General features: G+C 36.7%; 1 protein-coding gene across 3 annotated transcripts in view; it reads right to left on the bottom strand.

Moving 5' to 3' along the window:
* Positions 1–18,338, bottom strand: part of WAPL (WAPL cohesin release factor) — a 73,122-nt gene that overhangs the window by 37,287 nt on the left and 17,497 nt on the right. For all 3 annotated transcript variants that reach the window (XM_062580210.1, XM_062580208.1, XM_062580209.1), the window contains exons 3-4: positions 12,585–13,634; positions 5,591–5,709 (exon numbers count right to left, since the gene is read on the bottom strand). In XM_062580210.1, the coding sequence (XP_062436194.1) occupies positions 5,591–5,709; positions 12,585–13,634 (1,169 nt within the window). The remainder of the gene's footprint in view (positions 1–5,590; positions 5,710–12,584; positions 13,635–18,338) is intronic.

Genomic DNA, 18,338 nt, shown 5'->3' with positions numbered 1-18,338 from the left:
AACTTGCATCACAGCAAATACTAGTAATAGAAAAGAAATCACATCTAAGCTTTATTTTCAAGAATTGACACCACCTCACAGTGCCTAAAATTTGTAATAGGAATATGATGACTCAAGAGGACCAACTCATGAAAAAAAAAAGCACAAAAGATAAGGAAAATGTTTATTTCATAATCAACTATGTTGCAAATCAAACTAAACTTACGCAAAAGGAAAAGAAAATCTTTCTGCAGGTTCAGCACATAGATAGCCAGTCTAACTGGAAATTAGTGCTCTTCACACACTAGTGATTCACTACATCCTTCAAACTGGCCTGCCAACAGCAAGAAAACACACATTTTTGAAAATCTGCATGCATTTCTGTACCTTGCTGGGCATGCAGCACAGCAATTATTTGTAAAAGATGAATAAGACATGAAGAACAGTGATTACAGGGTTATGACTGAACCAAATTTTGTCTAAGTCACAGAAAGCTCACAAGCAATCTTTTGGCTAAGTTACACCCGAATGGAGCAGTGATTTCACTCACGTATTCAACACTACTGTCATGACTAACTCTATTAGTGTCACTTGATCAAAGTAATACATGCAATCCTTCTAATGCCGGCTTTGTTTAGTGAGCATTTCTCAGTTGCAATGTTGACTTAACCAGGTTAAGACAACTTAATCTCTCTTCTTCTGTTCCCTCAACTGCAAAGATGCAATTGTTTTTACAGTCTCCTGGTGAACCAGACTAGGATTCATATTAGATGTTTCCCTTCTGTGGGCTATTTCTCAAACACAGATCAGTTCCTTAATTTAGCTCAGCATATAGCATGGTCAAACTGCAGGAACAAGGGGAAAAGAGGTGAGCAGGTGGGGCAAAAGGAGAGCAAAAGACTGCTTAAACAAATATTTATGCCTGTATATTTTTTTCTTTTTTGGACAAAACTATTCCTTACAGTCTTTTTTTAAGCCTAGTGCAACAAGAGCTCAACTTTTCACATCTAGTGCACTAGTGAAGTAACTTTAACACACCACCACTATTATAAACCAGTGAAATAAAGTGCCGCACACAGAAAAGTCCTTTGTTCAATACTTGAATCGGGCGCAAGGGAAGCAGTACGACACTCAAGTTGGTTGTAATGGCATTTTTCATACCTCTTCGTATACAATCCAACACGTACACAATGAGAGGGGGAAAAAAAAAAGACTGCTGTAATGTTCTTTGTTTCACTGTGTGCACACAGAAGAAAGGCCTACAAAGTTGCTAAACAGACATAGATTTACTAGAAGCAGAACACTCAAATTCAGAAAAATTTCCCCTTATTTAAGATAATCAAATCAAAGCAAGAGAATATATTTAAGCTAGCTTAATTTTTTATACACATTTAGGTACCCACTTTTACAATAGGAATTAAGGGAAAAATACAAATTTTAACTGAACTCAGAATGCATTAAGCAATTGACTAACGTTAACATCAGGTTTAATTTGAACATTAGTCCATGAGTCAGCAACAAACAGTCCACATGATATCTACTCTTCCTCGCTTTTGTGTACTTTTTATTCTTTCCAGAAAATTTCAAGATTTTATAGATGCTAAGTTGCATTCTGTCAATGCTAGCACAAATGCTAGCACAAAAGTGTTATGAAATACACTCAGGGCAAAGAATAACAGGAGCTAAGAAATTAATTCCAAAAGACTCCTTTTAAAAGTTCATCAATTCTAAGGAACAGAATAAAATCCTGATACAGCAGTGATCCAATACCTTGGAATTTTATGCTGCTATTTGTCTCCTATCTGAGAAAACACAGAAGATACCTTTGGGTATGTTTACTTGGAAGACTCAACACTTCTTTCTAGTATGCCTCCCTTGCCCCACCTCACACACCGGCAGTCAGTCAGTCTGCCATCTGTCTTAGCAGCACAAATGCAAGGATTACGGTCTCTCCCACGCCTTGCTTAAGGCTGAAAAGCTACCTACCTTGTAGCTGAGTAACAGAGCAACTCTGTTTACATCTGGACCCTGGAATATTCACATGTAGTCAGTATTCAAGTTGCCTACATTACCTTTCTGTGCCACAGGCAGAACTAGGATCAGCACACCGATTCCTCTTACCGGACATTGCAAGTGTAGGAACAGAGCGTCATCCCCAAAACACACTGCAGTTCAGAGGATTTGATGCTCCTGGATGAAATGCTGGTCAACAGAAACACTGACCGAATATGTAGTTCTGGCACTACATACCTGAGATGGTATGGTATTTAGACAGTACCAATTTCTAGAACTATAAATAAAAGATTAAGTTTTAGGATAGACTATTTCTCTTTAACTTCCATTTTTAAGCCTTTCTTTCCCTCCTAGGCTCATACTTAGAGGCACAGATACTTGGCAAAACACCACTGAGAACTGTTCCACATTATTCCTACAAAAATTAATTTTCCTCCTTTGCTCTCTCTGCCTGAAACTCATGGTGAAAAGGCAGGAAGAAGAGATCTCAGGAAAGGACCTTATGGCTGCTTCTTAGGATTTTTCAAGCTTTCAGTCTGACTAGATTCATACCATAGCAACAAAAAAAAGAGTTCTTGTATATCTCATTTATTTTGCCTGATAACTGAGGATTTGTTTCTTCTGTAAGAAGGGGGATTAAGCTGGAAGAGTCCAGCAAGAGAGGTGCACCATGACCATATGGGGTTCTCCAATTTACTTGCTTTAGAGCAAGATGCTAGTTTAATTAAAAGTTTTAACTTCAACAACTGCAAACAAACTTTTGCAGACTCATGCATGCTTCACACCCATAATTTGGGAGTTAAGTAATGCCAATATTTACATACGTAAGTACATAATTATGTTACCATGCACAATATTTTCCCTGTAACTCAGACTCAGGACAAAGAAATTTAAGTCATCTTTAAAAGCAGAATTCATTCAAGTTGAGACTTTACATCCCTGATGTACACACTACTGTAACTCTTATGCTCATTATTATCCATAAGAGTAGTCAAAGGTTTCAGTGAGACTCCTTACATGAACAGTAGTTTGGGAGAAGTTAACCATTAATGTCTGCAATCTTTTACTACACAAATGCTCAAAGTTTCAAGAATTAGACTCTACCATCTGAATGTAATAGTCAGATTTCAAAAGTATTAACATGAGTTAGGAGTGAGAGAGTTGCTAAGTACAAACCATGGGGGGAGAGAATCAGCTCTCTGAATTTACTGAAGTTTAACCATATCACCTGTTGCTTCCTGAGAATTACAGAGCTATTTCTTTTTCAGCTTAATGTGACACAGCCAGTCATACCTCTAACATCACCACCTAGCAGAAAATATCTGCTAGTTTCTGCAAGAAAATAAAAAAAGGTAATGAAACAGTGCAGCAAGTTTTACATACACCCTTTTAGACCAGGTAGTTGGTTTCAGGTTAAGGTATTTTATGTTAAAGATTTAAAAATCTTTTAGAGGTTGTTTTTTTCCCCCCTTATCTCCCAGAATAAGAATTCGATTAAAACAGAATTGAGATCAAGAGTTTATATTTATTGTTTATGAAAACAATTAGTATCTCTAATCTATCACCAAAACAAGCTTTACAAGTTTCTTCTTTTAAGTAGCTCCATGTAATAAAACATATGATTACAAAACATGCAAGTTCAAAAAGCTGAAGTACAATTACAGCCATTTCTACTCAAATATCAGTTTCATCACTGCAGAATCAAAGAGGTTGTTTAATCCTTACATGTTCCACTTCAATTAAGTTTATTCCTAACTGTGAATTTTCTAGATTTCTTTCAGTCTTTTTTTAATATATATTTATTTATAGTAGGATATTGCTGTAAGGTATTTAGTCTAATTTTGTGATAAATATGTTCAAAATTAAAGGAATTTTCATATAAACCCTCAAGTACTTAAAGTACAAAAAGCTGAAGCACATTAAGTTTAAAAACCATATTCACCAGAACACCTACAGCTGTTCTTTGCTGCTGAAAAATACAGCAAGACAGACAGCTACAGTTTCATTCACATTCCCTGCACTTCTGCCTCCCAGTCTACTGTGACCGGTTCACCAATGGAAAGCTCTAATTAAAAAAAAAAAAAAGAAAAAAAAATCAACTGAAGCTGACAAAGCTCTAATTAAAAAAAAAGAAAAAAAAATCAACTGAAGCTGACAAATTATAATCTTCAAGAACTTGTTCTGAGAATACCCTCCTCACCCACTGGCAGCCTGCTTTCAAAATCTGAAAGCAAGAGGCAGTGACTAAGAGCTCCCCATTCTGTTCAAAGTCATGAAGCAACGACTTCTCAAAAGGGCAACACAACTGAAAGTGCTCATTGGTCACGCTTCCCTTGACATGAAAATATTCCCTTGCACACTTTGAGAAATGTAACAAATTTGCCATCTTTCATTCACCCACCAGCCCATATTTTAAAATGGAAAATGATTATACATCAACATAGCTGAGGAGGATAAAAACCAAAAATATCCCAAACTTTCAGCTCTAGAAAAGAAGAAAAAACCATTACACACATGCACACACTTGGAACAACTTCAAGAGAAGCCACTGTCCAGAAGTAGTAACTAGCTACCTTTATGAAAAAGGCAACTATTAAGATCGCTTAGAAAAAAACGACAAAGGAGAATACTGCTTTAAAAATGCTTAGAGCTTTTGAACTATTAACACACTCCTCTGCACATATAAAAAACACTTCTACTTTAACATGAAATTGCTAGGTCTTCCAAACCTTAAGGAACTCAAAGAGAAAGGAGAAATGCAACTATTTCCCTACTCAGTTTTTCCTTTCCCTTATTACACCAGTTCTGGATTTCCACAATGTTAAGAGAGCAAAATCTCTTCACCAGATAATGGGAATTCACTTTGCAAAAAGCATATGAAAAGGCCTGATATAAACGGGTATCCTCAACAATCAGGTAAGAAAAATACTCACTGAATAGAAGTTACATGGATCCTACTATTGCATAGCTTCAGCTAGTAGCTAACTAAAACTTCCTTTGTACGTGCGTTTTTTAACTAATGTAGAATACCAGATAGAAAAAGGACACTTAGCATTAGCAAAAGGAGTAAGCTTGAAACGGCAGATTCATACCTAATACAAAACGGTTAGAGGGTGTGAGGTAGGTGTTACGGGTCTACGGTTTCTTTTCTTTCCTATTTAAAGACATTTAACTTTTCCATATACCAAATCAAACGCACCAGTCCTTCCAAAGACTATATCCACACCAAATTCCAAGCTTCCAACTTCAGCCCTGTAATATGATATATATTTCTTGGAGAATGGAGAAAGGAAAACAGTGTATAGCATATAATGATGCTTGAACAATAATCTGGAAGGGAAAGAATTACCTTTGCACAATCCCTGATCTCAGATTTGCATCTGAAAAGTGAAATTCTACAGTAATCCATGCAGAGTTTTTCACTTGAAGGTTTTACTTTCCAGATGTAAATTGTGATCTTAACAGTAAAAGTCAACACATTATCTCAAATGCAGCTATATACTGGGACAAAAGGCCTTGTTACATAAGTAGAAAACCTAACGCTGAAGAGTTAACTAAAATAAGAGCTTTGTCTTGGCCTAGAAGTATTATTACTCACCCGCTTTGGTCCACTAAAAATCTTCCTGGTGTTTTCCTTAGATTTATCACCTTGTTTGTTTGTGGACTTTTTATTGCCTTCAGGCACACCAGATGCATCCTCTGAAAACTCCAGAAGATCTGTAAGAGATAAATATAAGCGTAAAACACGACTGTAAGGGAAATCGTTGAACTGCTAGAGTATTTCTCGCATCTGAAGTTTCCATATCTATGGCTTCTGAAGTTAGAATAATCAATATAATCTTCAGATATAAAATTATTTTTAAATCTGATTAAAAGTAGTCCTGGACAGAGCTGAGGTTTACCGGCTGGACTGTCATAATAGGTAGATCATATCATAACAACATACACTGTCACAATTTCTACAACATTCCTTGCCTAATGGATCAAATTGAAGTTATTCCCCCACTCCACATACATACTCTGCTGAATCCCCTGGTTCACCTGCTTGTTTAAGGCTTACAGACACAACTCTGAGCAAAGAAATTAAACAGTACATGAGATTCTTCAAAAGTGCAAGAATAAAAGCATTAGAAGAAACTTTCCTACTGCAAATACAAGACTAAAGAATTGATCTTACTCATTTCTTATGAGGGTAGCACGTTTATATCTACTTATTCTCCTGTGAACAATACAAAAACAATTGCAGCCATCAGCTCAGACAAGAGGCAGCTACAAGCAACTGTTTGAACAGCTTGTCAGTATATCCAATAATTGCCTCATTGATATTTCTAATACCCAGTTTTGGACTGTAAACCTACAGTTCACTGATCTAACTAAACCTTGTCCCATTTTTTTCTTCTTTAAACTTGTGTTATATTTGAAATGTCAGCCCTTGCAGAATAACTTATGTTCTTTCACTTGGCACAGGCCAGAAGTAACCATAAATTTCAAAAAGGAAATAGAGACAGGCAGAGTGACACACTACATCTTTAGAACAGTTCAGATAACTCATCTATGCCAAAGAACCTGCTGCTATTCTAAACTGCACTGCAAAAATACAAGCAGGTTGGATCAGTTACTCTAATAAACTACTGTTTTCCAAGTGCACGCACATCCAGTAAACAGATCTGGTCAAATTCCTGGGTGAGGAGGCAATCAAAAGCAAACCAAACGCTGCCTAAACAGAGGCTAATGGACTTCAAACAGCACTTGCAAGTACACAAAACTTCATCCGAAAATGATTGTATATCTTGTTATAGTCTAAGAAGCTGGGGGAATGTAAGTATTCTTAAAAGAAGACCCAAATGTATTTTAAACAGCAGTCCATCTCAGGAGCCCTGTCAAGGCCAGGGCAGGCAGGACGCACCACAGGGCACCTACCGGGACCAGCCTCTCCCACCCCAGCACACTGGCTTTCTGCCCAGTTGTACAATGTCAGCACAAGGGCTTAGGAATACGCTATGAACGAAGCTTTTTAAAAAAAATAACTGTGACTTTTTAAAAGACATTTTGTTAAAATTAGACTAAACGGAGGGGGGGGTAAAGGGGGGAAGAGATGGAAAACCAATTACTATCATTAAACTAAAAGCAAAACTGCTTCCAAATCTACATATGGAATTCAACCTAGGCCTTCACTGGAATTAACCAGTTAAAGGAATCAAATCAAACTGCTCAGAAATACATCCACACGGATTCTAGAAATACTTTTAAAGCCGCCAGACACTGAATGCAATTCCCAAAGTAAAATAAACCAACAGACCTGGATATCCCTCCTGACCCCCGCCAATTGTAGTTAAAAGCTAAAAACAACTCTCACAACTACAGTAATTACAAACACGCAAATCATTCTGGAAACACAAGATGTCTTTTCACACCAAATTACCATAATAATTTGTGACTTGCACTGTGACTTGGAGCTGGTATAGTGCTTAACAATGATCAACAGTGCTCTGTAGCACCTAAACCGTAATTTTAAAAATCATCTAAGCTCCTTCCTTTGAATTCTACCCCTATCTGATACTGAAATATCCCACACAAATTAAGTAACTTTCAACTCAAAGAAACTAGTCTGATAAAAAGTTCCAACTCCTCCTACTTATCATATGATAATTTTGTATCTTTTGATGCTATTTGCATATCAAATAATCTTATGAAACTAAGTACAAAAGTATCTGGAATGCTTTTACTTAGGCAATGCTCTCTGGTGCCTTCTAGGTATCCTAAAAGCACTTTGCATACATACCCCACCAGATTCTCAAACCTAAACTAAATGGAAAACAACATCTTTTGTTAATATCAACTGAGCCATGAGTAGCTTGGTAAGCAGTGACACTAATGAAGACTTTTCTGCTGACCCTCTCTTATATAGACTTTGCAACGCCTAAAAAAAAGCAGTAATCATACTGATTTCTTTTCAGTATGGAAAAATATAACGCCTTTTCTCCTCTACCCAACCATCTTCAAGGCATTTAATATCTTGGAGCCCATTTATCAGACTTGGTTAAAATCAGAAAGAAGTTCAAAGACTAACTAGAAGCAACACCATAGTAACAGCAGAAGCCTAATTTCTTACAGAAAACAACCCAGTTTTATTTTAGACCTGACAGTAATTCTGCAAAAGATTTTTCAAGTCCACACGGGACTCTGCCTTTGAGGATTTTGATGTAATCTTAGCTGGCTAAAAAAGTTGACCCTATTAAGGGTATTGCAGAGATATAAAGAAAGAAGGAAAAAAAAAGAGGGGGGAAGCGGTGGTGTAGTTTGCTCATCAAAAGCAAATCGAGCACTAGATATTCTGATAAACAAAAGCTATTTTATTATACACAAAGACTGCAGGAATCTCATTTTGCTCACTGAAAGGAAAATGAGTGCATGACATATGCTTAGTTATACATCAGAACTGACTTACAAAGCAAAATGTTAGCTGTAACACACACAACAATAACACAATAACTGCTACTATGATTTAAATCAAGAATACAATAGTTCTTGATTACTGCTTAAGAGATATATAGTAAAGAAGGACATAAGCGGATAAAAACAAACACGTTAAACAGGACAGCTATTTTTAGTTTCTCTGAGGGGTATGTTTTGGGGCAATCGTGCCATGCTATTTCTGCTAAACTACATTAAGATAAGCAAATGTTTAATTTTAGTCAGAACGTTTTTCCCATTTTTTTGTGCTTGCTGCTTTCTGTAATTTTATTGTCATTGGCCAAAAAGAAACATAGTATAGCAAATATTAATATATGCCTAAGCTGTCCCAGTTGAACAGCTGGGCAATGAAACGTTGAGTCCACAAGTTCACAATATATTAGAAATCTTACTGACCATTCACACCACTAAACACCACAACAGGGTCTTTAGAAAAAGAAGAGACAAACTGGTAGCAGTTATTACTGGAAGTATAATATTTTCACCAAAATGAAGGGCTTTTGTCGTAACTGAAGCTTAGAGTTCTTTCTGGTTAAGGTTTATGCTTCCTTTTGATTAGCTCCAATTTCCCTTGGACACAGCTCTGCATTGATTAACATAGTCAAGTAATTAAGTCACTCTCCTTTAGTATCAAAAGCTCCTCTTTACTAGAGTCATCCTGTATTCTGGCTACTGAAATGACATGGGTACTGTTTCAGACCAACAGGTTTTATATCTAGTAAGTCTAATCGGTATTTTTAGCCCTTAGCATTCTGGCAGGCTGCAGCTGGGAGGCTCAGGAGTGAGAGGCCTTTGCCTCACTGGGCTGCTACACAGACATGTAAGAATTTTAGATTGCAACTGAAAAAGTAGAGGTTTTAACTAGAACTGAAAGCTTCACCAAAAATCTCAAGGCTCACAGAAGTTATGAAGCGCCTCCATTAAAACAAATAAATAGATAAAGCAGCCTACGAAAAGCGTTTAGGAACCTAAGAGCATCTTCATGAAGATTTCTGCAGGCAAGCCTATCAAACAACACAGAAGAAACATAAAATAAATAAATACCTCACCACCCCAAAACTTGCTTATTCTACCACTTCTACTGAAAAGTCCCTTTCAGGATTCATGCCTGCTGATATTTGGAGTTAACAGGGCAGTTTACACTTCAGTAAACTAACTTGGGAGATTTCAAAGGGCCTAGGATTCTTGTTTCCAATTGCTGGGAAAGATTTTCCTCCCATATTGATACTGTAACATAGGAGATCGTCTCACTAAATCCTCAAAGAGAAAAAAGCCACATAGCTTTGAACTCCAGAAAGCATATGCCATGCCTTCAAGTCCTTTGAATGATCTTTACTAACCACATCTCAACATGTTAATCTGACCTTCAGTTCGGGTTTTTCTGTTTGTTTGTTTTTTCACAGGGGGACATAAAAGTCATTGAGTTATGTTCTTTGGGTGATCCTACCTTATCATCATTATCTATACAAAAATGCAAGATCACTTGTCCACATCTTCTCAAGGAGATATTTTAAACACAAGGACTTCGAAACCATTCAATCATCTTATTCCTTGACATACTGGCATTAGTCAGCCACCAGCACTGACTGCTTTACAGTCATTAATTGGTAGTTCCTCAGAAAGAATAATCAAAATTATGTGAAAATCTGAAGTGAGATACAGATTACCACCAAGGGAATAAATCCACATGGCCAATAGTGTTTCTATAAACTAAAATAGGAAAGGAAGAACAAATTTGCCTAATAACTTTGAGAGCTGGAAATCAGAGACATAATCTAGTACCTATCTTGTCAACCTGGAATTGGTACACTGGATTTTTATCTGTAGGTCTATATTAGTACTAAGAAGAATAGCATAAGATTAACTAGGGTAGAATTACCACCTTTCAGCACTGTTTGTAATTTTAGGAAATAAAATTATTTTGCAAGATAAACTTCAAAAAAAACCTTTGAGATTAAATCAAACATCTCGATTCTCCATGGATGCAGAAGTGGCTTTTCTTCAGTATGTAAAGAAGATGCCTCACAGCAGTGTCATACACCCCAACTTCAGGTTTAGATCCAGAAGCATTTATTAAATTCTCAAGAGACAGAATAATTCATTACTATATATTGAAGGACTTTAACAGGGATGTTCTGAGCTGTCATGATACTCAAGATTGTGAAAGGTCTGAGAGAAAACAATGAAAAACATGTCAGGGGCTTAGAAAATTTTAGGGCAACAGACCTTCATAATCTATGTTACACTGATTGAGACTGTGCAATGAGTCAGGGAATAAAGTTCAAGTCACCACTGGATTTTCAGAAAGAGAATGCAAGTCGAATCTCACCGGGTACGATGTAACAAAACAGGAACCGAGTGAGTAAAGGAGATACAAAAATGAAAAGTGTACCTCAAAGAGGGTACTGAGAGCCAGTTCTTACCTGAGAACTGGATAACCACATTTAAGAAACTAACAGAAACACATATTTACACCTATTTGTGCCACACGAATCTTAGGAAAACATTTCACAGAATTTTGAGATACCTAAGAGTATAATAATCCCTTTGGTGAATGTAGTGTGGAATACAAACAGTAGGTATTTTCAGACTCCAGAGAACTGCAGCTGAAAGGATTATTTGATGGATTAGCATCTCAGCTGCACTGATTGTGTAAGGGATTTTTTTTCCCTTGGAATAATGATCTGAACAAATGCAGACTAGTCAGAGAGGGGAGCATGGATGGAACACTGCAGAAGTGGTCCTGCAAGATAAATCCATTTTCCAGAGACTGGAACTCAAGCATCTTGACAGAACTAAAAAAAAATCTTTAGAACAAATGCAAGTTTGTTGTTTACAAACAGAATCTTCCCATATAAAATTGTTATCAACTTAGTCCTTTTAAAACTCACCAAAAACATTAGCAAATATATACACCTTTGACTAAAACGTCTAACAGATAACCCTGTTTTTTTGTTTTTGTTTATTTGTTTGTTTAGGGAAAGCTGTAACTAGAACAGCAGGCACAAACATTCTTTCTGGGAAATTTATTTATTTATTTATTTATTATAGTAGAAGCAGCTATTTGAAGGAAAAACAGCTTTCCAGTGTTCACAAGGCTACAGTTGAATCCTCCTCTTTCCTCACTGCAATGAAGCACTTCTTACCAAAATCTTAAGATTATAATAATTTCAGTGAATGGATAAAAGCTCCTCTGTGGCTTCTTGATTCAGAGTAGAAGGTCAAAAGGCTCCCTAGAAGCCATCTGAAATACTTATTCCTACATACAAAGCTCTTTAATACTAAACTTCCTCAAAAAGAAAAAAGCTGAAAGAAACCCTTCAAAGTTGTTCCCTTTCCACTTCGCTAACAACATACCTGGACCTCAATCAAATTCATTACAAGGAACCCGTAGATCATCAGGAGACAGCCTAGTTTTTCAAAAGCACTCGCACACCAGAATTTACTCATCAAATACTGTCTAAACAATTATATATTTAAGCTACATAGAAGATAGAAACATCTGCTTTGCAGCTGAAAACTGGAAGTAAAAGTGATTCAATGTGCAGAAAGCCAGCCATCACTTAAAGGAAGCATGAGCATGGTGTTTCTGGGATCCCAACAGCCTCTCCCCCTTGTGCCCGGCATCAGCAGCTAAGACTGGACTGGACAAAGTTCCAGTCTGTTTACAAACATGTTCAACAGCACAGAACAAAAGATATATTTCAGCTCTGTAAGTGACTTTTAAATAGATATTTCTCACACGAACTGTGAAATTTCAACCAAAAATGTTTGCACTCAGCTCAGTAATTTTAGGTTGATGTGCAGCTTTTGTGGAAAGATCTCTGCCTTCTAGGGAGAGCTATTACACACCCAACATGACAAAAGGGAAGAATCTTATTTTCAGAAAGAAAGCTCTCTACCTGTGGCATGAGATCAAAGAGTATAAAGTATTTTTAAAGACAATTATGGAACACCAGACAAGACTGCAGCAGAAATAAACAGAGTTAACTTTTAGATTTCCAAACCAGTAACATTGATCAGACTCTTACGGTAAACTTAGGCAAAAATTAATAATAATAATAAATAATCAACTAAATATAAATTTTAAATATGTATCCCAGAAGAGTTCTCCTTACCTGCATTAGTACTGAGCTGGCTATCCTGGGGACAGTTTTCACTGCCCTCAGAGGTTGACTGTAGCGAGGAAGATGGTGCAGTTCTACTTCGTTTTTTATTAGCTTTCCTTTCTGCTAACTGCCACTCTTCATCTTCATCCTCACTTTCGCTCAAGTCGTCAAACCCGAAGTACTTAATTTTGTAATTGGAACTTCCAGAACTTCTAGAGGCGCCTTCATCTCCCCCTCCCTCATCTTGATCATCAAACCCGAAAAACTCTAATTTGACATCCTTTTTGGATTTGGTATTGCTTGGTCGAAATCTGGTTGCAGTTTTTGTAGTAGCAATATCTGCTTTCCTCCTTAAACGTCCAGCTTCTCCCAAGTCAGTAGGGGCTGCTGTGGTAAATTCATCAATTCGCTCCATGGTATCCTGTATGGTGACATTACAAACTGATAAGCATGACGGATGTAGAACAGTGTAGTCTCTAGTCCGTCCAACCGTCCCTCTAAAAGTGGTCCCACTACTTAAAGAAACTTTTCTTGCTGGGTTCAGACCATCGTTATTTGACTCATTGTTCGCTTTGGATAAAGACTGGCTAGTGCCATCCATTAGCTTGTCAAAATTTGTTGCCCCCTGTTGTTTTGCTTTGTTGGATCTACAATATGTCCTACAGTTGCTTGGCCTAGGAATAGTTTGCACAAGTTCTTCACTAATGGCTTCCTTTGGATTTTCAGTATCTTCTTTGTCACACTCCTCATCCTTGTTCTTCATCTCCAAGAGATGTTCATTGTCAAAACCTAATATATACTCTCCAGTTCTGGTGTCTTCAGTTTCATCCTCCCATTCATACAAGTGAGTTCTTAATGGCCCCTTAGTCTGAGATGTTTCTGATGGAGAGTCTGCTGCTCTTCCGATATGGGAGTCCCAAGAATCAGACAAGTCCTTGGCTTCAATGTTGTATCCAGAAACGTCTGTAGTTTCAGCATGGGTTTTGTTACTGTCTTCAGCATTCTCACAAATGAAATGACTGTTCTTCTCATTATCTTCATTAAAGGTCTGCATTTTATCTGCAAGAAAAGACAAAGATATTAATGAAAAAGCATGAGGGGGGAAAAAAACCCACAAATATCGCCACCATGCTTACAACCCACCAACTTTGGGTAGTCACAGTATAACATAGGAAATACTTATTGCTCAATGACAGAACATGCTAAAGGGATCCTTATTCTCCTAATTTATACTCACACGCTTTCTCAGCCTTCCAGTTTAAAGTTCTTCCTATAATAAAATCTTCCTACCATCGATAGCAAAAATATGTCATCTTGAAATAAGTGTCACTTTGAAAACATATTCATTATGAAAAGATAACCAAACAGTAAATCTTAAAATACAACCAGTTATTTATACAACCTACTTAGAAGGGAGAAAAGTCTGCAACAAAATATTTTAAGTAGTCAAAACAGCATTCAGTCTGTTCCACGCACAAAGTGACATGATAAACAATTTGGGATAAACAGCATTTTCTACAGCATTTTCTAGTTGGAAAAAGAAAACGTTTTCCTTTCTAGAGGCAGGATACGAGTATCATTTTATTCTTAGTTAAACATTCACTGCAAAAAAGAATTTTCATCTCCCCTATGCCTTTACTATTGTTTTAGGAAAAAAAAACAAAAACAAAAACACCTCAAGAAACAGCAACTGTCCTTGCCCCAGAATGAACAAGCTAATGCTATTCTGACAACAACGAATCTTTAAGTCAAACTATTCGAACTACAAGAGAGTTGCAAATTAAAGCTTTGTAATATAAGTCCTATAGTGTCTGATTTAGTATTATCCCCAAGAAATGGCTTAAAGAATTGATTAATCATTCAATTCCTCTAGGTTTACCTATGAAGCCATACTTAATATTTGTTAGTTCCATACCTCAGGTTATTCTTGTATTTGCAGTCATCTAAAAATGTTCTTTTTTCCATCCTTCATGAATAAGACCAGCTTATAAAAGAAGAGGATCATAAAAAACAACTGCCTTCTTATGAAGCATCACAGGCTAGTGCTAGGATTCTCTCTATTATCAGAATACCTACTGTTCACATTTTTGAGTTAAACATGAGTAAGCTTAAGCCCAGAAAGGAATCTTCCCTAAGTGAGATCACTTCTCCTCTGCTGTGTTGTATACAAACCACTTCCTAGGATCACAGAAATTTCCTGGAAATTCCCATAGAAATTTTCCAACAAGTCTTTGGTTGGCCTTGCTTCCAGTAGTAGTTTATAGAAAGGCTTCTTTGTTTCTTGTGTGTTTTAATATAGATTCTAAGACTGCCTCACTGTGCCTGAACAGTTGATGTTTTGTGAACCCTATTGGATTAGATAATCTCTTATGAAGCTTTCTGCAACTGCAGAGAACTATATCTGATAACCGTGGTCTACACTAGCATGGTTTTTAACCTAAAAATTACTGTTAGAATATCATGAGCATAAGGAGGGTCTCTGTCTGCCCTGAAGGGACCAAATTCCTCTATTCATTCCACTTGTTAAAATGTCATCAAGAGGTTCCAGTCCAAACCATGGTTTTATCTATAGCCTCACTATTTCCCTGCAGTTATCCTTCCCATTGTGTCTAAGTGCCCCATTATTTCATTTATAACATGCTTATTTCAACCTAAAATTTCAGCAAACTCCTTTGATTCTGAGTCTGTGCTGCAAGAGAAATAATGAGGTCCTGCGCGTAGGATAAGGATTCCTAAGAACAATCGGCAGGGTAGAAAGGAAATGTCCAAAGAACCTCCAAGCATAAGTAACCCTCATCTCCTGAAAGACTCCTCTACCCCACCTCTATCTTGGGCCAGAAGCACGTTTTATTTTGCAGCACACGTTCTCACTGATCGAGAGTTCAGTTCTGATGCGAGTAACATTAAAAGGCCCCGAGGCTGCTAAAGCTTTTCCTAACTGTCTCAGGGCCCTGCCAAGAACGGCATTTTCCATTCTGTAGCTAACTGAGCTCAGAACAAACGTAACGTAACGCTGCAGCAGATGCGAACACACTGCGCTACCCACTGTTACCCCACCACCAACCGCCTGCTGCCAACAGCCCAAAACCTGGGCTGGGCTATACAGGGAACATTTAAACAGCTCCTCACTTCTAAGCCAGAAACTCACCTGTCTTGATTTAATTAAGGATTTTGATACTTGAAAAAAGTAAGCAAATTAGACTAAAGGGAAATAGCAGAGTATGGAGATCAGTAGAGGAAGAGAACAACACACTCGCGAGCAGAATGCATTTCCCCCCAAAAAAGCTACCGTTTTAAACACACGCAAGCTTGCCTATTCAAAAACTGTTCTGAACACTTCCAAGCTCCATGATAATAGCGGACTGTCAAAAATCTAATATAACTTGCGCTATAAAGTAAGCCTAATTTCCAACTGATCATTTGCTATGCATCTAGTAAAAATCAACACACTTGAAATACTCAACTCACAAATTCCTAATGGATTGTGTGGAACAAGATTAAGCTACAGATTTTACGTGAGAAAAATTCATTACAAGAGAGACAGACAGAGTTGGAACATGAACTTGCCGAAAATTTTCCTATAGTTTATTACCTATCACAGATCTTGGGGTCTGCTGTAGATGTTTAAATAGTCAGCTAGAAAAAAAAAGCTCTTCACAGAATAAACAAAATGTCGTATTAATTTCCCTGAAGATCAGTCCTAGCCATGATTTCCATGATGGCATCTTGATTAATCTTGTTTCAGCATCAACATGTAATAAGAGAAACTTTGTATTCCCATTTTAATTTGATATGATAGTGATGATCCAAGAGGCCCAAACAAAATCAATTTTCCCATCATCAGTCCGATAGTGTACAATGTTCTTTTACCCAAATGTCTAATAATATAATGCAACTGAAAATTATCATAGTACTTAGGCATGAAAAGCAAATTAAATTCACAAAATTCAATTTTTGGAACTTTTGCCTTATTTTGTAGCCTCACTTCTACTATTCCATAATTGAGTGCATATTTAATTAATAAAGTCCATGCAACATTTAAAATGCATACATTTAAAATATGGATGTTTGTCTAAACAATATTTTTTCCTTACTGAATTGGAAGAAGTTTCAGCGTGCATATCTGGAAATGGAACACATTTCCAATCCATGGATCTTTGAGATTAAGAAGTCACATTTCATAATAGGATGAAATCAAATATCATCTTCCTTGAGAAGGAATGAGCTACATGTGTGCATACACATTACAACAGCTATATAATTCAGGAACTTGCTTTGAGATGAAGAAAGCTGAAATTTAATGTTGCATTGTCTTAGCTTGAATCATCATTGTCTCTGCTCTCATCTGTACTCTCAAGCACAAAAGATGAAAAACATACCAACCCTAGATAACAGACTTAAAAGGCAAAATAAATAACTATTTTTTCATCTTATGTTGTCTGCATAAAAAAATTACATATTTCTCATATACACAAATATCATTGACAAAAAAGTAAATGGAAAAAAAAACTATTAAGGAACATGTCTCAAAAAAATATAATCAGCTACTCAAAGTTTTTTTCTTTTAAACACGTGGCTACTACCACACGACAAAAAGCATTACTATGCTATGATATGTTCATGCACAATCCTTTCAAATTAAAACAAAGTTTTTAATATTTAAAAGTAGTATTATTCAGGGAATAGGCACACATTTACGCCTTTCACTTAAGATTATCTCATCCAAATTTTACTCCCTGCAATTTTCTGTTTGCAAACTTAAATGCATTGCAAAGTTATCGGTTCTAGAGCACTATTCAGCAGTTGAAACTATTTTACTTTTTCAGTTCTTGACAGGAAGTTAGTTTATCAGTAATTAAGAGCTAAAATTGACATCTACTTGGTCTTTGCAAGAAAAATAGAACCCTTCAGCATTTCCTTTTTCTTTAAGGAAAGGAATTCTAACATGCATTAAGTATTTTAATTAAAAAAGTCCAAAAACCAAATAATTAAAATTCACTTTTACTGAAAACATTCATGTCTCAGTTTATATGTTGCAGTTACATATACTGAAAAAATATTCTACAAATTGTACTAGAATATTTTAGAATGGGCTAAAATTAGCCCAATATTTGTAAGACTGAGTAAGCAATGCAGTCTCATCCAGTCTTCTGTAACCTATTATGGGAACAAAACATTCTATTCCCTTATTGCAGCAGCCTCATTTGGACAAAATAAAGCATCAGTTGAGAGATGTGTTATGACATGTACATACTTCTTCACATCTATTTTCTCCATTTCAATGTTTCTGCACTTGCTGCACGGAGGTTAGTAAATTCTTCTTTGCAGTGTGGCTCCACTCTCACCTCCACATTTCACACTTCGCCAGTCTGCCTGCTGTTCTCCTCCTGTCACTCTCCCCAGCAGTTCCAAGTACAAGATTTCCGAGCTGAGCTAGCTATTAATTCCCTCAACGCCAGTCCCCACAGCCTCTTCCTAAGAGAAGTACTAAACAAGTGCACGGGTAATTCAAAGAATTAGTGTATCTGTATGATTGTACACTCCTATCAGTCTGAGTTGCAGCACACACACATCTAGCCCTTCCAGGCCTGAATTTCTCATGTTTCTCTTCGTTCATAAGATAGAGAAATCAGTTTCTCTGCTTAACTGAGCTAACTAATACATAACAAATCCATTCCATCCTCATCAAATGGTTCTGCTGATTCTTGGTTTGGAACAAAGACTACATTTCAAACACTTCCAAAAAATTATCTTATCTAGATA

Source organism: Rhea pennata, chromosome 7 (genome assembly GCF_028389875.1).
Source record: "Rhea pennata isolate bPtePen1 chromosome 7, bPtePen1.pri, whole genome shotgun sequence".
NCBI lineage: Eukaryota > Metazoa > Chordata > Aves > Rheiformes > Rheidae > Rhea > Rhea pennata.
The sequence above is the reverse complement of the archived record's forward strand: the minus strand, read 5'-3'. Positions and strand labels throughout refer to the sequence as shown.